A 21,223-nucleotide genomic window follows, 5' to 3' on the forward strand; every position below is an offset into this window, starting at 1 on the left:
TTACCACTTTCCCGAGTTGGGTGGAGCGCGGAAAGTCTGGAAATCTCCTGGGTTCAAAACTCTGTCAATTATCGGCTACATTCAGGCAAGGGACCACGCACTTTCTAGAGGCACTCATGCACACACACACACAGACCTGCCTTGGGCGACTTGTTTGATATGCGATGTTGATGTCGCTTGCCTTCTTCTTTAGGTCGTCTGATATGATGCCCACCAACCCCCCCCCCCACCCCAAAACCAACAATGGCTTTCCTTGGTCCCCGCCCGCTGTTACCCATAACTCCCCCACCCCGGCCAGCAACTCAACCAACACACGCAGCTGACAACAGCTTTTTTTACATAATTCATTTAATCTGTAATCTGTACAAAATACAAACCCTGTGTAAGAGTCGCAAAAATAGATTGAGCTCGTTGATTATATTAAGCCTCCACCGAAATACAGGAAGGATCTTTTATCAGTACGTCGCCACACACCCGCTCATAATCTCACCAGAATGAAAGAACAAGGACGGACGATCCATGGCCACAAACACATGGTTGTTTGGGTATACACCACTCGGCACTGTTTCCATACTCTGAGGGAACCGCGTTACACAAAAGCCACGATGGAACTTACGATGGCACAGCAAAGATTCTTCTTTTTGAACACATTTTTAGAACCCCACAAGTCCAAAAGCGTCGAAAAGATTCCTTATCCGGCATCTAACCCCCCCCCATCTCTCCCTCTGAAATTCCGTCATGTAGTTCTCCTTCCATCAGTCATGTGCTGCCACTCATCTCGCACTCTCGTTCTCTCTTCCTTGACTACGGATGCTAGGATATTCACATTTGTTTCCATGACAACAATGTTGTTGTCTCCCACTTTAATGTTTCCAAAAAAAAAGAAAAGTGTCAACAAGATCAAATATTTACATTATTGCATCAAGCCTGAAATCAACAGCGTGATCGACGCTTTCCAACTCCGGGCATACCAAATGAAGGGTGTAATAGAAAGGGAGGAAATCCATCCAGCCACCAATGTTAGGTTATATTCAACCTTACATGATAGGCTGTTGAGAAAAATGGACGGTGTGAGGGGGGAAGTGAAGAAAAAAGAACAGAATAGCTTTTCGGTTGGACGAAAAGTTTAATCCATGTCGTAACATACCAACTACTAATAGCTATGCTGCTGCATTAGAAGACAAGAAGAACCAGAAGATGAAAGGCATTGAGGCTATACTTTTATTTTGATGGGTACTGTGTATGTTTATATATGTATAAGTATGTATAAGCAAGAGATCACTATCACAAATCGAACAGAGTCCGGATTTCACGCATTGTCAGCTTGGAGTTCTTGATCATGCCATCACCTAGAGCACCTTGCACCATTTGTGCCTAATAGAAAGAGAGAGATTAACAAAGAGAGCGGATGAGATATACAGCGATCGTGAGAAGTTTCCAAAGGATTTGTAGGACCAAAAAGAAAAAAGTATGTGCCTTCTTTTGTTGAAGCTGGATAATCTTTTGTTCGATTGTCCCATCAATCACCAGTCGGACTACTCTTACAGGCAGTCTTTGCCCAATCCGATGAACCCGGTCAATCGCTTGTTCTAAATGACAAAAGGTTACGTACCACCGCGTTAGATATTATACTAACCAATCGCCGCGTAAAACAGTATGTATCACGCGTAGAAGTTAGGGTTTCTTTTTTCTAAGCAGAAAATCATTACCTTCCACCGCAGGATTCCACCACACATCCATCAATATCACATGATTAGCTGCCGTTAGATTCAAGCTAAAAAAACAAAAATGGCGAGCAAACAAAGGAAATGGATGATATGTCATCAGTACGCAAGCTAACAAAAAAAGTATGACTTCTTTGAAACTTCTACTGGAAAAAAGACAATGGAAATCATGCTGCCGTACCCGAGTGAACCACACTTTAGTGATATCAGCATCACCGTGCACTCGGTATCTGTCCGCAATGCATCTAGATTCCGTTCTCGAAGGTGGTTGGACATGGACCCATCATCTAATAATATTGAGATAGAAAGATTTTTTAAGGTTTCAGAACAGCATTTAATTTAATTGACTTATACACATGACCCTCTTTTGCCCGGTACTTACATCGACAATACTTGAATCCTGATCGCTGTAGTGGCTCTTCCAGCAAATCGAGCATGGACGTAAACTGTGAGAAAATGATGGTCTTTTCACGCGGATATTTGAGACGCGTTTCATGCAGCAGCTCCAAAACCTTGTTGATCTTGCTGCTTGTCATGAGGCTGTCTTCCTGAACTGTGCACTGCTCAATCTGATTCGTGCATGTCGGACAATAAGATGATCCGCCGTTAATACTGCCACTGCTGCTGCTGCTGCTGCTGCTACTACTACTACTACTGGCGGGAATAGTTTTTCCACAGAGTTCGCATGTCGTCCCAGGCGCTCCAGATACACTGATGGTTTTGTCAAATACCGACTGGCCCACCTGCCCGACACCTTGCCATCCCAAGTCAACTGCCATCTTGGCCATGATGGTACGCTGTGCTGCAGCCTCGCTGGCTTCTCGAGCTTCTTTACGCCCGACATTGCCACTACTACAAGTGGCATTACTACCACTGCTATTGCCGTTGCTGTTGTTGCTGATGCTGCTGCTGCTGCTGCCATTAGACAGACCACCTGTTGCAAACTCAAGTGCATCCGAATCGTTACCCATAGCTTTAAGCACCAGCATTGGGTGATCACACGCTTGTCGTAGTCGTAAAAGCATGCACAACATATTGAGATAGTTGCGCTCGCCTTTGCCTGCTCGAAACAACTTTTCGACTGTACTTCTGGTCTTCGTGTTGAGGAAATCATAGAGCCTTCGCTCAGCTGTGCTAAATGTCAGCACAACGTCTCGCTTGTTCCGTGAGGGCAGCTGCAGTGACAGCTCGGTGGACAGGTTACCATTTTTGGGAAAAGCTCCCTCTTTAGGATCAGCAACAAATTCATTTTGGGTATTATTGGGCGATGTTGCTGATATTGGCGATGTGTTACTGCCTTCTATTCTTTCTGCTCCTTCCATTACTGTAGCAGCAGTAGAGGAACATGTCGATGACCCCTGTGGAGCGGTGGACGGCGATGGTGATGATGATGATGATGATGATGATGGTTGTGCTTCAGCAGCAGTGCTATCCGTCGCTGATTTTAAGATCTGCTTAGTGCGTCGCAACATGACTGCCATCAAGACAACCTTGAGCCGTTCAAGAGCGAGCTGCCCTTGGCCCGCCTGAATAGGAACAGAGATGGTCTTCTTGAATGCTTGATAGTCACAGAGCGGCTGGATTCGCAGGAAACGCAAGAGACTGTATAGTTCGTCCACATGATTCTGCATGGGCGTTCCAGTCAGACACCATCGTTTTTGCGCAGTGAGTTCAGTACATGACAGAGCCGAACGTGTATTTCTGTTTTTGATCTGCTGAGCTTCATCTGAAAACGACAATAGGCGTAATATTAGTGAGGTAATGTAAGGAACATTCCATAGAACTCACAAAGGAAGCATGAAAATAAGAAGAGCAAGGCTTGAAAACCGAGAAAAACAGGAAGCGATAATAAAGTTACCTAAGACAACGCGGTACCATTCTATTTGGAAAAGCGGGCCGTAACCAGGCTTCAAAGTTGGAGTTGAGCCGTCATTCAAAGAAGAGCAAGAAGAACTATTCTCTTGTGTCTTGCGAGTAGAGGGTGAGCCTGGGGCACTGCTGACGGGACTCATGCAATCTTCAGAGGCATTTGGGGTCTGCACATCCATCAAGTCTTCCTCGATGCCGTTATTGTTACGCCGACGCCCTCGTTTTGTTGTATTAGGCATATCCGATGCGACCACCTGATACGTGGTGATTACGACATCATACTGTGAAAAGAAGGCTGGATCTATACGGTGTGTATGTGAAGTTAAAGCAAGTCAGTACATGTTTATTTGTTTTAACGTCACCTCCACCACGAACACCTTCGATGCTAAATACAAGAACAAAAGGAGCGCCTAGGGAAATGCAATGTGTCACACACAGCATATATCACATACCTTTTGATCGGCTGGCGCCGTGGTACACAAGAACAGACATCTTGCCTTTCTCGGTTTTCGTTCGAATCTCAGTGGCCCATTGTTGGATAAGTGCAAGTGGCGTAACGATCAGCGTTGGGCGTTTAGCAGCTGCATCCATTGTTGAGGCGACCAAACCAATAGTCTGGATTGTTTTGCCTAGTCCCATCTGTAGATAATACATATAATACATGATTAATATAACTAGGAATATAACTAGTCTCTGTCCCAACACATTGGCTTGTTTTCGGCAGCATGTGATCTCAACCTACATCCTATATAAAGTGTAGAATAAAAAATGACACAATTTGTCAGTAACTCAAGACCATCCGTCCATCGCATCATCCTAATCCTTTCCTCGTTTGCCAACAAAAACCATTTGGTAAACATATTAAAACATATATACCTACATCGGCTAATATCCCACCACAGCTCGTCTCATTTGCTTCCCGGCCAATCATCCATTCCACGCCTCGTGACTGATGCGGCATTAGTCTCACGGTGAGACCTTCGATCTGAGCACTGTCGACCTGCATCTCATCACTATCCTCCTCCGTGTCGTTGCTGCTGCTATTTCCACTCTCATACTTATCGTCAACGCCTAAGTCATCATTATCATCATCATCATTGAGGACAATCTGATTGTCGCGTGTCCCAGATCGTTGAAGAGCCTCCCATCGTTTCTTTTTCCTTTTGCGGCTGGCATTGTTGTTGTTGTTGCTGCTGCCTTTATCATTGCCGTTGTCATCATTGGGTATACTGTCCAGTAGTTGAGCGATATCACGCCGAGTCTGTTCTATGGAAGTTTGATCGGTACTGGACGGCCGGCCCGGACGCCCCACTGACCACAGCCGTTGGTTACTGACCTCCTGTTGCTGCTGGATGAGATGCGTGTGTGGGTTCTTGTAACGACATGCAGGATTGAAAAAAGGAGGTTCCTTGAGAGTCGCGTAATAGCGCTCGAACATTTTGGCAACAACACCGACATGAAGTGGTCGACAGTAGATGATGATGTAGAGTGGCGTACGTGCATGATTTGCTTTACCCCGAGGAATGACTGCATCCCACCAGATCAAGCAATGTTCAACCAATGGCCCTAGTATTTTGGTATCTTCAAAAGGAACCCAGCCATACTAAAAAGTAATAGTCAGGACAAGCGTAATATAGCGCAGACTGACACGGGAAGGGGAAGAAAATAAGGGGGATGTGGAAGGGGAAGTGGTGGCGGATGACAAAACTTACGAATTTTCGTGGCATGCCACATGATGTTACAGTAAATGCTGTAGAATTGTAAAGGGATGAGCATGCCATTTCATTGTTTTCCAGAGCCACATAAACGATTTCTCGAAACACACGACTTACAATAATTGACTGAGTCTCGTCGTCCTTCAGATTCTAGACGAATAGCTTCGTATTGCTCGTCTTTAATCAGATCGAGAACCTTGACAGTAACAATATCGGTTTTAATCATGCCGACGCATATGTTCTTGTTGGTCATTTCCTCGTCGACAATTAAATCGTCATCATCTACTGCTGCACCTTGTAATGCCGAAGAAGATAATGGGGGCTGTTGTTGAGAGATTGATGCTGTTGCAGGCGACAATAGCGGCGCGGAGGCTGGCTGTGGATGATGAGAAGGATGTGGCGGAAGAGGTTGGCGCGGTTGTTGTCCTTGTTCTTGCTGCTGTCGATGATAAAGGTCCGCGACAGTATGCATGGATAAAGAAGGTGTGATTGCCGGAGGTGCTGCGTGTAATTGTTGTCGTAGCATTGGCTGCGAATCATTGATATCATTACCAATACTACGAAGGGATGCCAAAGATTGAGAGCGCATAAGTTGATGATGATGGTGGTGGTTATGCTGGGGAAGTTGCTGTTGTCGTTGTTCTTGGTGAAAATACGCTGCGTGCTGTGGGAACAACTGTTGTCTCTGAAACGATATCGAACGATCAATAACTCGATCACTACTTTTCTTCCAAACAACAGCAATAAAGACAAAAGGGAACGTACATGAGCATTGTTTTGAGATAACCGCGCAGGCATGGAAAATGGCGGGCGGGCGTAATGAGTAGTGTTGTTACTGTTGTTGACAGATCGAGCGAGATCGGGAAATTGATCTATACGACGACGTTTGGCTGGATCGGCTGTGTCCGGATGATCCGGTGGCAGCAAGTCAGCAGATGCTGTTGGCGCAATCGACAAGCGATTCAGCTTTGGCATTGAGGAAAAGGTATTATTATTATTAGTGGTATTGATAGAGTCGTTATCGTGTTGATAAGTGCTATGGCTACTGTTGTTGTTGTTGTTGTTGTTGTTGCTGCTGCCACTGCTAGGAGTGCTGATATTGTAACCGGCCTGTTGTTGCTGAAGGTGGTGGTGGGACTCAAAGTTGCTATCACTATTGCTGCTACTGCTACTGGTGGTGATGAAATTCATATCGAAACGCGCAAAAAAGTCGTGGTCTGGTGCTGTTGCTTTTCGTTTTAAACTTCCTAGAGCATAATAAGAAAGTTTGAAAGGGGTAAAGCTGATTCAAACAGAAATATGACCGATGTGTGTGTGTGTGTGTGTGTGTGTGTCTGCGTTGTTTTGATATAAACCAAAAGCAAGAAGAAAAATGAAAAGAGACAGAGGTTTGGGGGACTTGCTATAAAACCACCACCATAAAGCAAAAAGGAGCGGGCGGAGAGAGAGAGAGAAAGAAAGAGTCGAGAGGGCAAGGGAGACACACCCAACACCCACCAAGTCGAGAGGAGAACAGACAGACAGCGAAGAGGAAAAAGAACGATATCGAAAAGGACCATGTGACTCCGAGGCACATGACCATTCGGTTGTCATGTGGTTTTAAGACCTTTCAGCACAAGCAAACCTTTATTATTTTACCGGCATTCGATCGCCGAAGTAAAACCACAGACAAAAACGTGTAAAGAGAGAGGGGAAACCACAAGTGTCAACTTACTTGCGGGATATGTTCCTGATTATCAGTTTGGAGAGCACAGCACAGTAGTGGGATCTATATTGTGGGGTAGAAAGTCATTCTGTGCGAGTGGCATTTCACTCTTATCGCCGCTTAGCAAGCGATATTGTGCCACCTCAGCAGAGATGCATCAGCAGCATCGATCAGGTTTTTACAGTTGGTATAATCATTATATATCATCGCTCTCGTTACCCAGCACAATATACACTAATGGGAACAGTCTAATTGCTAGCACACGATAGACTCACTAGCCGAATAGTACCAGTTAGCAATAGATAAAGGGGCAAGAGAATGGATGTGCGTTTTGTTTTTGTTGTTTATTTTACGCCAAGGAGTACGATCGTGTGTTAGCTGACCACTCTACTCAGCGCAGCGGGCAACTAATTAGCGTCATATGATACGAATGATATATACACCACCACCTCGAGGTGTTGATGCATACCTTATCTTAATATTAGTGCCAATACGCGCTGCTGTAATCCTCTCGATCATAGTGGTGATGTGCCAAATACATACTTTGCTATTGACTTTATTGTGAAGAATCCAGAATGTATTCTACTAGTGTATGTAGTGACTTGAAGAGGACAGGATCAGACTGCCATATATTAAGGTGCAGAGGTTTATACTTTATACCGACTCGCATATAACCTTAATCAACAAAAACTGTAAATTAAACCAACAACCCCATCCACACCCCACCGACATATTTACATATCAAGGTCAACAGACCTCATTGTTTTTCCAAACACGACAAACTTCCTCGGAGCACTCCGTTTGTTTTACCTCACCTCTTTTCCTGCTTTACCCTCCCCCATATTACCTCTATCAGACGTGTAAGTCATCTATAACCAACATAACCTAAAATTCAACATCTTCAAAGTACTTGGTACTATGCGATGTCGTATAGAAAGAACGCCATCCGATTATCTGACCGTAGAGCAATACCTTTGGAGCGAATGGTGTAATTAAGGTGAATTGATGATGGTACTATGCCAGTAATACAATCGATCCATGAAACTGCTATGTAGCTTGTATATTTCACTATTGGTGCTAATCAGAGTTGCTACGTACGTATGATCTGGACCGTCATGTCTTTAAGACTTTACTGCATAGTTCCAAGTAATGTGGCTTGTATTGAAACAAGTCAAAACTACGTTTTACATAGGGAGAAACCATTCAATATATAACACAATTCAACATATCAGATTCGTAAGAAAATAGAACGTTTTCACGAAGGTTATGATTGCCAACTTTGGGAAGAATCAAGGTCATAAGTTCCTGCTTAAGAATCCACTGCTTCCTTTCCTTGGCTTAACGGTCCTACTTAAAAAAGAATTATCACACACAGTGCTGGAATTGGCAGTGCTCTTGTTGCTATCTGATTGACCAAATGATTGCAAAGCCTGTCAACTTGTTTGTTCGCTCGTAATATCCTGTATTGAAATACTCATAGCAAGTTAAATCTACCAGCTGTCATCACATATTTAGCTAGTGGTATGGCTCCTTTGACGCTACTGTTCAGATACCAGGAGTGCTATCAATGATATGGCTTATAGTCTGCTTTTTTTGTCTCAGATCGGGCCAGGTGCCGCCGATAAGTAAATTTTGAATTTAGGTCATAGTTTGTGCTGTCAAAAGAAGGTGCGTAAACAAAAATAAAATGGGTGACTGGAGTTCGGATAGAGTTGCCCCGTATGGAACTGCGTCTGGTGGAAGGTACATGGGTATAATCGGGAATTTCAGTACATCCGGTAAAAGAACCCGTCGGTAAAAGTCTCGGAAAACAGATTTCTGCACGTTTGAGGCTGGTGTGGCAAATTGTTGATCTGCATTCACACAATCGTACGCTCACTTTGAACAACATATGACAGCAAAAAAGCGTATGCTCCTTAATATTGATTGCCCCTCGATATTTAGCTCTAACCAAAGAGTCGTCGTCGTTTGAACACATATCTTAAGCTCTTCGTATTCACTGATAGCGATCGCAGTGAAAATTTCTTTAAGTTTTTTTCATATGCCGTTGCAAGGAGTTAAACGATGTATGTTTTTAAGCATCCACGTGCTTTTTAAATTCCAAAAAAAGACGCACTTCTTTTGACGTTGCTGCTCCCGAACAAGCCAATTGCCAAAAATAGGCAAAATTGGATCATGGAATTTGAAAAGTATTCATTACAAATATAAAATACAGCGTCTGAGCCAAAATCACGACATAGAGCATGGCTAAATAATACTGCCGTTGTAATATTGCAATCGAAGCCTAGTGAGCCACGCAAGAAAAAGAGTACGCAGCTGCATATCGATCATGAGTTATAGTAGATTCATTACAAGGGGGGCACAGTGCTTGAAATTATAAACAGTTTGATTAGCCGACATTTGGAAAACCCAACAGTAAAATGAGGGAAAACATCCCAGCTGAAGAAAAAAAGGATAATTTTCAAATGCCGTGATTCGGCCCAGTAATGCACATATATAAGGGGCGATGCGAGTTTAACAGCCCTATTCTTTCCATATTCTCCCGACTCTATTTAACCATTATGTCAGAAAACACCACAACCTCGTTAATTGTTGTCCTTGAAGGGTCAACCGACATAGAAAAAGATGGCAAAATCATTGTGTTTGGCTCAGGCGCCAATCTGAACACAGTGCGTGGTCTTGCTGCAGAAAAGCTCGCCATTTCCGGTACTATACCCCTAGACGATATTTTCTTGAAAACACCATCTGGAAAATTACTCGATGGTATCGACGACGTCCGAAATCAACAGGTCGTGCATGTTAGCCTTCGAGAGCATATTACGGATGTAATTCCTGGACCTCGCAAGTTACCATTTATTGGTAGCGTTCGCGAACTTTTGCCTGACATGTAAGTAGCTTTCACAATAAGGATGGGCATGAATTTATGTTGTTTCTTTTGCAAGACATCTGTGTACTAATGTACCCCGTATTTTCCAAGGACGCAAGGTTGGATGAAAATGTTCCGTCTTTATGGCCCGCTGGTGAACATCAACTTTATGGGTACCGAGCTTTACGCTACCAACGATCCATCGATTGCAGAACTTTTTGTGAAAGAGTCCGAATACTTCACCAAGAAGATTGGCTTGGGCTTGGATGAAATCAAAGCCTTTGGTGGTCAAGGCTTGTTTACAACTGATACGGATGACGATGATTGGAAACTGGCTCATAAACTCCTTATGCCTGCTTTCAGCCCTCGTGCTATCAAGGCAAGCATCGAACATATAATGTGCATAGCGGATATTCAGTTGTTATGGTGATCATGGTTATAACTTTTGCGCGTATAATATAATGTAGGCATATTTGCATGAAATGGGTGAAATTACTATGGAAACTATCAACACACTAGAACAATACACTTCCGACGAACCTGTCGAGATCTTGGACTGGACGACAAGGTTGACCTTCGAAACGATCGGACGAATTGGTTTTGGTTACAACTTTGGACTTCTCGGAGCGCGCGATGCGCCCCCACATCCATTCATCGAAGCCATGGCCTACTGTTTGGTCCATTCCATTACACGTACAAAGCAAATGCAATTCGTCAAGAAACTTCCACTCGAGCAGAATAAGAAGTTTGACCGATCCATAAAACTTATGAACGACATTGTGGACCAAGTCATCAAAGAACGCAAGGAGAGCTCTGAGGCTACCAACAAGGACAAGGACTTGCTTGGTTTTATGTTGAACGCACGCGACGAACACAACCTTGGTTTAACAGATGAAAATATTCGCTATCAAGTTGTCACTTTCCTTATTGCTGGCCATGATGTATGTATATGCATGTATATGCATGTTGATGCTCCACTATGCACATTTCTGCTAACACGTACTTTATTTGTAGACCACTGCAAACACATTGGCATGGATGCTCTTTGAGTTGGCCCGCAATCCTGAGGTTGAACGCAAGATGTTACAGGAAATTGCAAACGTTGGCATCACTCATGACAAGATACCGAATTATGAGCAAATCAGCGAGCTCAAGTACATGCACCAAGCGTTGAAGGAGACCCTACGCAAGTATCCTCCTGTCCGTGTACTCGGCAAGTATTGTAAGAAGGATTGCATTTTACCTGGTGGCTATCGCTTGGAGGCCGGATCCCGCAGCTCTGTACAAGTCTACTGCATGCACCACAATCCTGAAGTGTATCCTGAACCTGAAAAGTTTGAACCGGATCGATTCACTCCTGAAGAAGAACAGAAACGCTCACGATTCGCTTGGTTGCCCTTCAGTACTGGTCCCCGGTCCTGCATTGGTATGGCATTTGCGCTGCAAGAAGCTAAAGTCGTTTTGGCTATGCTTTTGCATCGATTCAAATTCTTCTATGGTAAGTTTCAGCATAATCATCGTGTTGCAAATTTCTACTTTTCTTTTTAACTAAAGTGTTGGACATAACTGCATAGATGGTCCTGATATCAGCTTTGATTCGGACATGCCTACTACCAAGCCAAACAACTTCTTCGTCAAGGTCCAGCCACGTACTGATTTCCCTGAGCCATCTACTACACCATTGAGCAGCACTACCGAATCGTCTAAACCAAGCAAGCCCACTACCACAGCACCCAACCCTGAGAGCATGATTAAGCATGTTGCAGCGCAAGCGCCTACTGCAGAGCTTCCCTCGGCAACCTTTTTGTTCGGTACACAAACTGGCACGGCCCAAGATTATGCTTCCCAGCTTGCGTCCCAAGCACGCGCGTTTGGTTTCAAAGATGTTAAATTACTAGATATGGATGACTGGGATGTACTCAAGGCTGGCAAGTACGAACCCAAAAAGAGCGGTCCACAGGATTTGGTTGTCATTATCACTGCTACTTATAACGGCCAGCCACCTGATCATGCTGAAAAATTCGACAAGTTTATCACTGCCAAGACAAGCGAACCCGGTCACGAAAAGCTAATGCACAAGCTGAAATATGCTGTATTCGGTGTCGGCAACAAGAATTGGCGTACGTATCAAGCATTCCCCAGAAAGGTCAGCAGCTGCTTCGAAGAGTTTGGCGCTGAGCAGCTTTTCTTGACTGGCGAAGGCAATGCAGATAAGGATATCGATGCGGATTTCAATGAATGGTATGTTGTTATAGCTAATACTATAGATGTATCGATCATTATGATGATTGGAGGCTAACAATCTGTTTATCTCCTGTGTAGGTGTGCACACTTCTGGGTGAACGCATTGAGTCATTATGGTCTTACCATCCCCGAGAACCAGTCCATGGTCCCATCAGCCAGTGCTAGTGTCGAAAAAGAACCCATTAAGGTCATCTTTGTCAACCCAACTGACGAGGTCAAGTGGGGAGCAGCACAAGCCAACCGCAACGGTGACTACAATGCCAAAATTCTCCTGAACAAGGAATTACAGCAACCTGGTTCAGGACGTAGCACCCGTCATATTGAGCTCGATATTTCATCCTTGACACCCCTCTCTGATGACGGCAACCTATACGAGGCCGGCGATCATCTCGAAGTGATGCCAGAAAACGACCCCAAGTTTGTCCAGGCTGTCGCACTCAACTTTGGATGGGTGCTTGATTCCGTGTTTGAAGTCGACCCCGATTCGCTCAAGGATGTTTCCCCCCGCTCACTTGCTGCGTCGATCCGTGGTCCATGCACGGTCATCAATGCATTGACATACTATGCTGACTTGTCGTCGCCACCTACTCGCACAATGCTGTCCATCTTTGCCGAACAGCTCAGCAAGGCTTCTCCTGAAACGGCTAACACCTTCCGCCCATTGATCATGCCCGATAGCGCCGAGTATCCTGCTTTTGTCGAAAAGAACCGTACCTTGCTGGAGCTTCAAAAGAACTATCCACAGGTGAACCAGCTCGAGTTGGGTCAATTCCTGTCAGCTGTAGGTGTGATGCAGCCGCGCCGTTACTCAATTGCTTCATCGCCCCTGTCGCATCCTACTCGTGCACATCTCACAGTCGGCGTTGTCCATGATATCCTCAAGGATGGACGAGAATTCTACGGTTTGGCGTCGTCCTACCTGGCTCGTATGCCTTCGAAAAACCTTCGAGCTGCACTCAAGTCATCCAAGAGCTCGTTCGGTTTGCCCACAGATCCAAAGGTACCTATCATTATGATTGCAGCGGGTACAGGTCTGTCTCCATTCCGAGGTTTCGTACAGGAGCGTGCGTATCAAAAACAAGAGCAAGGCAAAGAAGTCGGTGCAAGCGTCCTGTTCTTTGGCTGTCGTCGATCGGATCAAGACTTTATCTATGCGGATGAGCTGAATGGCTATGTGGATAGCGGCGCACTATCTTCGTTACACGTTTCATTCTCGCGGCAAAACGAGCCAGTCAAGTATGTTCAGCATCAGCTTCTTACAAACGCAACTGAAGTCTGGCGTTTGCTAAACGGATCCAACGGACAGCACCCACCTGCATCAATCTACGTGTGCGGTGCTGGCACAATGAGCCGAGACGTGCGGCGAACATTCTGCAACATGGCCAGAAGCTTTGGCGAAGCTACTACGGAAGAAGAAGCCGAAGCATTTATCCAAACTCTTCTTGATGAAGGCCGTTACAATGAAGATGTTTGGGGCTAATTGTCTTCTCTACTTTAACTTATGTTCTTCTTACCATGTACAGTATAGCATCCCATCATTGAAATAGAAATAGACATCACAATTTTTTGCATTATACAATATAATATCAAGCCACAGTCTATCGATTGCTGTCATTGACAATAATAACAAACGTACAGATATGCTTATAATTGGCTCTTATAACAAACTGCATGGTGATGTAGATTTAAGTAATCCAAACCCGTCTACATTAAGAAAATAAGGTTTGTGCATGACGAATTGTGTAATGTAAAAGTCAAATTATGATTGATGTAGCCGCCATTGGAGTGAAAACACTGCACAGTATAATTGATAAGGTTGGCAAATCCGCCTATTGCTTAAACACGTACGTCATGTGGTAACTGTGACGTACAGTATACTAATAATCTTTTATTCATACTAAAAAGGTGCTTTTCATTCCAAAAGATCCGCCATGCGTAGGTGGTCCTCCTGTGCTATAGGCAGAATCATCTTTCGACCAAATTTCACGTGATGATAGATAGGATTAGGAAAGGCAGTGTTCATCCCAACAAAGGTATGATCTATTTTGCATGGCTGACATGATTATTCGGATAACTAATGATGCACGATGATTATACACGCCCGCAGAATCGGGAGTTGGCTTGATCCTTTTTGTTTTGGGGGAAGAAGGAGAGGATTCTTCTCACATTTAGAATGATTTGGTGCAAACTTTTGTTGTTGACTTTTCAGTTTGCTCAACCTTTTAATAAAATACTCTAGCATCTCTTTCAGCTTACTACATAGCGGGAATTGGTCAGACCTTTCCTTTAAACGAGCTGGCGACTTGATAATCCATCCGACTCTGGGGCATAAACATCTACGGATCCACCGTGTTAAAAACGTGGTGTTCGCTGAGTTTCGGGATTTCGACTAATCAGACATTCAGCGCCCAGTTCCGGAAAGGCTTCGTTGTAAACGTGGGGAAGAAGATCGCTTTATGCATAACCAATAAAATAGCATATTACAACGCTCATAAAGTATGTAGTACAGTAAGAGCTTTGGTATTGGGATGGTATAGAAAAACATACATACGTGTATAGAACATACAAGCTTGCGTAAAGCACCGACGACTATCGCTAAGGTTTTGGAGCTGCCGATTTCATGACGATCACCGTGATAAACCAATCACAGATATATGATGGCGCTTTGCGGTCCTTTACTGTAAGCAATCGACCGGAACCTTTTATTAAGCATTGTTAGTGAACAATTCAGGCTTTCTCTTTATACGAGCTCGGCGCAAACCAATTTTCTTTAATGGCGAGGACAATGCTGATCAAGTTATCGATGCTGATTTTAATGAATGGTATAGCATGTATTCAAAGTTTAACGATAGATTTATTACTAGTACAACACAGATATACTAACTTGCTTGATGCTTTGTTTCAGGTCCGCACACTTCTGGGTGAACGCATTGAGTCATTATGGTCTTACCATCCCCGAGAACCGATCCATGGTCCCATCAGCCAGTGCTAGTGTCAAAAAGAACCCATTAAGGTCATCTTTGTCAACCCAACTGACGAGGTCAAGTGGGGAGCAGCACAAGCCAGCCGCAACGGTGACTACAATGCCAAAATTCTCCTGAACAAGGAATTACAGCAACCTGGTTCAGGACGTAGCACCCGTCATATTGAGCTCGATATTTCATCCTTGACACCCCTCTCTGATGACGGCAACCTATACGAGGCCGGCGATCATCTCGAAGTGATGCCAGAAAACGATCCCAAGGTTGTCCAGGCTGTCGCACTCAACTTTGGATGGGTGCTTGATTCCGTGTTTGAAGTCGACCCCGATTCGCTCAAGGATGTTTCTCCCCGCTCACTTGCTGCGTCGATCCGTGGTTCATGCACGGTCATCAATGCATTGACATACTATGCTGACTTATCGTCGCCACCTACTCGCACAATGCTGTCCATCTTTGCCGAACAGCTCAGCAAGGCTTCTCCTGAAACGGCTGACACCTTCCGCCCATTGATCATGCCCGATAGCGCCGAGTTTCCTGCTTTTGTCGAAAAGAACCGTACCTTGCTGGAGCTTCAAAAGAACTATCCACAGGTGAACCAGCTCGAGTTGGGTCAATTCCTGTCAGCTGTAGGTGTGATGCAGCCGCGCCGTTACTCGATTGCTTCATCGCCCCTGTCGCATCCTACTCGTGCACATCTTACAGTCGGCGTTGTCCATGATATCCTCAAGGATGGACGAGAATTCTACGGTTTGGCGTCGTCCTACCTGGCTCGTATGCCTTCGAAAAACCTTCGAGCTGCACTCAAGTCATCCAAGAGCTCGTTCGGTTTGCCCACAGATCCAAAGGTACCTATCATTATGATTGCAGCGGGTACAGGTCTGTCTCCATTCCGAGGTTTCGTACAGGAGCGTGCGTAACAAAAGCAAAAACAAGGCAAAGAAGTCGGTGCAAGCGTCCTGTTCTTTGGCTGTCGTCGATCGGATCAAGACTTTATCTATGCGGATGAGCTGAGTGGCTATGTGGATTGCGGTGCACTATCTTCGTTACACGTTTCATTCTCGCGGCAAAATGAGCCAATCAAGTATGTTCAGCATTAGCTTCTTGCGCGCGCGACAGAAGTCTGCCATTTGGTTAACGGATCCAATGAATAAAATTCATCTGCATCAATCTACGTGTGCGTTGCTGGCAAATTCAGCCGAGACGTGCGGCAACATGGCCAGAAGCTTTGGAAAAAAATATTATGGAAAAAGCCCGATTTTTTCAGGCATTTCTTGACGAAGGCCTTTACAGCAGAGATGTTTGAGGTTAAAATGAGATCAATTGGTAGTTTGTGATACCATTCTTATAGCAGGTTAACCTTTACAGAAGAAAATGAATAAACGTACTTCAAGGTCTTGTTGCCATGGAAACTTGCTGCATTATATTTTTTTTAAAAAAAGCAAAGTCACAACAGCTGCTGTTTTCAACTGAGCTACTGCATCAATTCTTAAGCACAAAACTAAAGTTTGATCACTTCCCTCCTTCGACTTTCGATTAGACTTTACGCGACAACAATAATAAAGCCATGGACACTGAAAAATCAGATGGAAACGGTGCAGATAATACCCAATCGACAAATGCTACTCTTGCATCGGCCGATCCTCAGTCGAATGAACAACGTACCAGCGAAAAGCGATCGGCAGAAACGAATGCTGATAACACACCACCAGAAAAGCAAAACAAAACAGATTCACCAACAGCAACAGCACCAGCAGGAGCACCAACACAGCCAAGAGCAGAAGCTCGAAAACCACAATATGAATTAAAGTATTCACTTGTTGGTCATCGTATGTCTGTATCCAGCGTCAAGTTTTCACCGGACGGAAAATGGCTTGCTAGCTGCTGTGAGTAGATTCATTTTCCTCTGTCTTTCTCTCTTCTTTATCCATGGTCTTTTTTTTCTATTGTTCGCTAATTGAGCAGGTTAGCCGCGGATAAGACGATCAAGATATGGCATGCACTGGATGGAAAATATGAAGCAACGTTGGAGGGACACTCACAGGGTATCTCTGATGTGGCATGGGCTTCCGATTCTCAAAACCTTTGCTCTGCATCAGACGATAAAACCATCCGAATCTGGAGCTTAAGCACAGTAGGTATCTTGCTGTGTATATGTATTCGGGATGGAAAAGATGATTACAAAAACTGATGCCATGCTTGTCGATTTTAAGCGCGAAACGGTCAAAGTGCTCAAGGGTCATTCAAATTACGTTTTCTGTGTCAACTATAATCCGCAATCTAACTTGATTGTTTCTGGATCATTCGATGAGAGTATTAAAATTTGGGACGTCAAGAAAGGTAAAAAATGTGCTTAGTGACAGAAATGAAGAGAAAACAATCATGCAGTTAGTCCTTTGTACTAAAAGCAGTGCATCATTGTTGTTATTAGGCAAATGTATGAAGACTTTACCTGCTCATTCAGATCCTGTTTCTGCGGTACATTTCAATCGTGACGGCACTATGATTGTATCATGCAGCCATGATGGATTGATGTATGTCCTTCTTTTCTTTTAAGCATGTCTATCAAGTGGAAAAGGGAATGATGCTGATAATGTAACACAACAGCCGCATCTGGGACACAGCCAGCGGCCAATGCTTGAAAACTTTAGTGGACGACGACAATCCACCAGTGTAAGCAGGTTTTACTAAAAGCGGATGAAAAGGGGAAATGTACTGACAAGGATGGATGTGTGTGGAATAGATCATTTGTAAAATTCTCACCGAACGGTAAATACATTTTGGCGTCGACGCTTGACAACACATTACGGCTTTGGAACTATCACACTGGCAAATGTCTAAAGACATATCGCGGACATGAAAACAACAAATATTGTATCTTTGCCAGTTTCAGTGTAACGGGAGGCAAATGGATCGTCAGCGGAAGTGAAGATCACAATATCTACATATGGAATCTCCAGTCGAAGGAAATTGTACAGAAACTAGAAGGCCACTCAGGTAATGAACATAAGTGAAGAGGAGATGGCCCAAATAGCATGGTACAAAGTGAAGGTTACCTAACGTGACAATGTTTTTAGATGTTGTGCTATGCATAGCATGTCACCCAACAATGAACATCATTGCGTCCGGGTCGATCGACAAGGATAAATCCGTCAAGCTGTGGTTTGACAAGTCTCAGCCTTCAGCATAACAGAGCCATGTGGGCTTTTTCACAATCTATCTCTCTTTCACTCAAACACGCACACGCACACCAACACACACATAGTCACACACACACAAATTCCTACGTCTCCTACACTACTTATGCCTTTAGCTCTATATCATCCATCATTGAAATTTGATTACAAAAAAGAAAAAAGATAAAAAGGTTGATTTTTTTTTTGCCCAGCTAAATTAATATATACAATGCAGAAGGGAGTGGTTGGGTTGGGCCTAAAAGAAACAATGGTGTGCGAGTGCTAGTTTTGGAATAAGGGGAATTGTGGACAGGGTGATATGGGGTGAGTATATGTGGTGCGGTTATGGAGTGAGGAGGTGGGTAAAATAGATTGCGAGTGAGTCAATGTGTTTGTTTGTTTGTGGTATGTGAATTGTGTATAGAGCGCATAGTAACCAGTCCTTATTTTTTAGACCAAGCTCCAACAAGCCTTGAAAGCAAGCCTGGCCGACTTGGAGAGCTGTATTGGTCCGCTGGACTGCTTGGTCGTTCTTGACAGTCGACACTGCGTCGTGATAGACCTTCTACACTCTTCTTTGCCAACTGTTGTAAGCTGTCCAGGCTGGGCCGCAGATCTAAGCTCTTGCGCGGCACGTCCAAAGAACCGCGACCGTAATGGTACGTGGCGACATCCATGGACTTTCGTCCGCCAAACGCACTCCACCACGCCTTCTTCATTTCTCGTTCTTGGAAATTCCGAAGAGCTTCTGCTTCTGGACCATCATCGAGCACGACTGAAGGACGTGGTGTTGGTTCACTGTCGCTTTCCGCTGCGCCTGTATCTGTTTGAGCTGTATTGGCCGCCATAGCGTTCATGAGTGCAGTCGTCCGTAGATGCCCGCCATCGGAACTACAGCGTTTCAATGAGTTTTGACGGGTGGCATTACCGGCATTAGGCCGTTGATCAAGCGAGCGTCTGCCGGCCACTTCGTCGTTATTCAAATTGAACGCTCGCCGTTCAAGTGACAGGAGGTAGTTTTCTTCGTCGTAGCGATTCACTACACCGTATCCGTACCAATCGGGTTGCTGCCCTGAGGATTGTGGGGATAACGATTGGCTCTCCGCAGCGATCCATGGGTTCTCTAAAGGTGGACAGCATTCGTCTGCAGTCGATTCGTCAGATGATTTGGAAGATGCGAGTTCAGGAGTTTTGTTTCGCGTGGAGTGGCGACGACGAATATCGATGGATTGAGGAACAGCAGGAGCGAGGTCTTCTTGGGTCGGACGTGCGATATTGAGGCTCCGTCTCGGTGCACGAGGATCGGAGGATGGTGGTGATGGTGACGCTGCTGCTGCTGCTGGTGTTGGTGATGGTGTTGCCTTGGGGGGAAGCGTTGAAAGTGGGGGAACATGCAATGGGGCCTTGCCTTCAAAAACAGACGGCAGACTAGGACGCCGAAACCGTTCGGCCTTCTCACTCTGGGTCATGGAGACAACGTCAATGGACTTTCTGCCGACGATGCCGTCGTCAGCTGTGGTGATGGAGGTGTTGTTGCTGCTGGCGAACTCGGAGTACGTCGAGTATCGCGATTTTCGTTGCATAGCTCCAAAGGTTTCCAAAAGGCGTACAATCTCCACGTGGTGCTTTGCGGCGGCAATATCTAGCGGGCTGGATCCGTACTTGTCCTTAACGTGAACTAATGCACCGTTGCGTAGTAACAGATCCACCGTCTTTGCACATCCGTTCGCACACGCCACGTGTAGTGCCGTCGATCCAATGGCTCCAGCAACGGCTTGGGATTTATCTGCACTATGCTTTTTAGACCATCTAGATGCCCGCGCGCATTTTAGATTATTAATAAACACCGTACGTAGACAGAAGACACGCCGATTATGCACATGACCGGGTATCTGGAAACTCGTATATACCCCCCCTCCCTCCCTCCCTCCCTCCCTTTCACCCCCTTCCCTCGCTCATCCCGTCTCACATATTCGCACACACAAACACATCATCATCATCATCATCACCATCACTGAGGTTTTTTCGTTCCCTTACACACACACACACACACACACGCTAACTCCCCCTTTCCTTCAAGCTAGGTTTTCAATTACCGTTGGGCATTCACTTCAGCACCTCGGTCGATGAGATATTGGACAACCGCGATGTTATTGTCGCTGATGCACGCTAGTTGCAGCGGCATAAAACCGTTTACAACGGCATCGATAGGCGCGCCGTGGTCCAGAGCAAACTTGACTAGACCTAATAAGCCCTCAATAAAACAGTAAGCAGTGGTTGCATGGTACTTGTTATTATCACCATGAATATGGGTTTTGTGTCTCATTCGATAACCATTCAAATGCCTCCTTTTTCCCTCTCTCTCTCTCACTCACCCCTCCCCCCACCCTTGGCCATTATAACAGACACAATTACCGCCCCTCTCTATCTTTCTCTATAGTTTCTTGGGTCTTCACGACCCTTTTTATTTCCCCCTCCCCACACCTCTGTCTATATAAGCTGACATTTACCAACATTGCCGGTAGTAGCAGCCCAGTGAAGACCAAGGAGGTAATCTTTGGATTTATCCTTCTTTTGGTCATGCATCTGCCTCTACAATTCGTATATATAGTTTAGGAAAAGCGCAATCGAATGGCGGGCTGCTAAAACAATCGTGGTTGATTGGCACGTCAAAGTTCGCTGGTTTTAAAGCGGAAAGAGTGTGGGGTGGGGAAGAGAGCTGAAGAGAGACAGAACAGAGACGGAGAAGAGAAAGAGAGAGAGAGAGAGAGAGAGAGAAAGAGAGAAAAGAAGAAAAGAAGGAGACAGGATGGAGAAGGCACCAAACAAAAGTTTGAAGCATTTCGTGACGAACCAAATAAGGCAACCTCGTTGGCAATTGCAGTAGCTCAGCAACATGCCCTTTGAACCTCCTCTAAAAAAAGATATCTTCCTTGCTTTTGGAAG

The 21,223-nt window shown here is 44.9% G+C and overlaps 6 protein-coding genes across 6 annotated transcripts; 4 read left to right on the forward strand and 2 right to left on the reverse strand.

Annotated features, from left to right (window-relative positions):
* Positions 1-230: 230 nt before the first annotated feature.
* Positions 231-1,240, forward strand: BDB00DRAFT_437422 (uncharacterized protein). Its single transcript, XM_053117387.1, has one exon. The coding sequence runs from the start codon at positions 495-497 to the stop codon at positions 1,128-1,130; it is 636 nt and encodes a 211-aa protein (XP_052978642.1). The 5' UTR covers positions 231-494; the 3' UTR covers positions 1,131-1,240.
* BDB00DRAFT_828763 (SNF2 family N-terminal domain-containing protein) lies at positions 1,193-6,844 on the reverse strand. Its single transcript, XM_053123882.1, has 10 exons — positions 6,074-6,844; positions 5,426-5,993; positions 5,306-5,343; positions 4,474-5,196; positions 4,046-4,232; positions 3,583-3,894; positions 2,107-3,450; positions 1,906-2,011; positions 1,710-1,774; positions 1,193-1,589 (listed from the first exon to the last, which is right to left on the reverse strand). The coding sequence occupies exons 1-10, from the start codon at positions 6,497-6,499 to the stop codon at positions 1,393-1,395; spliced, it is 3,966 nt and encodes a 1,321-aa protein (XP_052978643.1). The 5' UTR covers positions 6,500-6,844; the 3' UTR covers positions 1,193-1,392.
* A 2,730-nt stretch (positions 6,845-9,574) lies between these two features.
* On the forward strand, positions 9,575-13,603 carry BDB00DRAFT_883486 (cytochrome P450; the record flags this gene model as incomplete). Its single annotated transcript, XM_053128237.1, has 6 exons — positions 9,575-9,900; positions 9,991-10,258; positions 10,347-10,820; positions 10,894-11,377; positions 11,454-12,120; positions 12,202-13,603. The coding sequence occupies 6 exons, from the start codon at positions 9,575-9,577 to the stop codon at positions 13,601-13,603; spliced, it is 3,621 nt and encodes a 1,206-aa protein (XP_052978644.1).
* Positions 13,604-14,780: 1,177 nt separating this feature from the next.
* On the forward strand, positions 14,781-16,021 carry BDB00DRAFT_788818 (uncharacterized protein; the record flags this gene model as incomplete). Its single annotated transcript, XM_053120837.1, has 3 exons — positions 14,781-14,803; positions 15,029-15,116; positions 15,137-16,021. The coding sequence occupies 3 exons, from the start codon at positions 14,781-14,783 to the stop codon at positions 16,019-16,021; spliced, it is 996 nt and encodes a 331-aa protein (XP_052978645.1).
* Positions 16,022-16,526: 505 nt separating this feature from the next.
* On the forward strand, positions 16,527-18,468 carry BDB00DRAFT_828772 (WD domain protein). The gene is made up of 7 exons (XM_053123883.1): positions 16,527-16,987; positions 17,072-17,235; positions 17,315-17,441; positions 17,533-17,635; positions 17,709-17,774; positions 17,845-18,098; positions 18,179-18,468. Exons 1-7 carry the CDS (start codon positions 16,669-16,671, stop codon positions 18,289-18,291), a joined length of 1,146 nt encoding a protein of 381 aa, XP_052978646.1. The 5' UTR covers positions 16,527-16,668; the 3' UTR covers positions 18,292-18,468.
* On the reverse strand, positions 18,469-21,030 carry BDB00DRAFT_828783 (uncharacterized protein). The gene is made up of 3 exons (XM_053123884.1): positions 20,788-21,030; positions 20,374-20,521; positions 18,469-20,086 (listed from the first exon to the last, which is right to left on the reverse strand). Exons 1-3 carry the CDS (start codon positions 20,861-20,863, stop codon positions 18,721-18,723), a joined length of 1,590 nt encoding a protein of 529 aa, XP_052978647.1. The 5' UTR covers positions 20,864-21,030; the 3' UTR covers positions 18,469-18,720.
* Positions 21,031-21,223: the final 193 nt, after the last annotated feature.

The sequence above is a fragment of the Zychaea mexicana genome (assembly GCF_025766255.1).
Source record: "Zychaea mexicana strain RSA 1403 chromosome Unknown BDB00scaffold_48, whole genome shotgun sequence".
Classification (NCBI taxonomy): domain Eukaryota; kingdom Fungi; phylum Mucoromycota; class Mucoromycetes; order Mucorales; family Lichtheimiaceae; genus Zychaea; species Zychaea mexicana.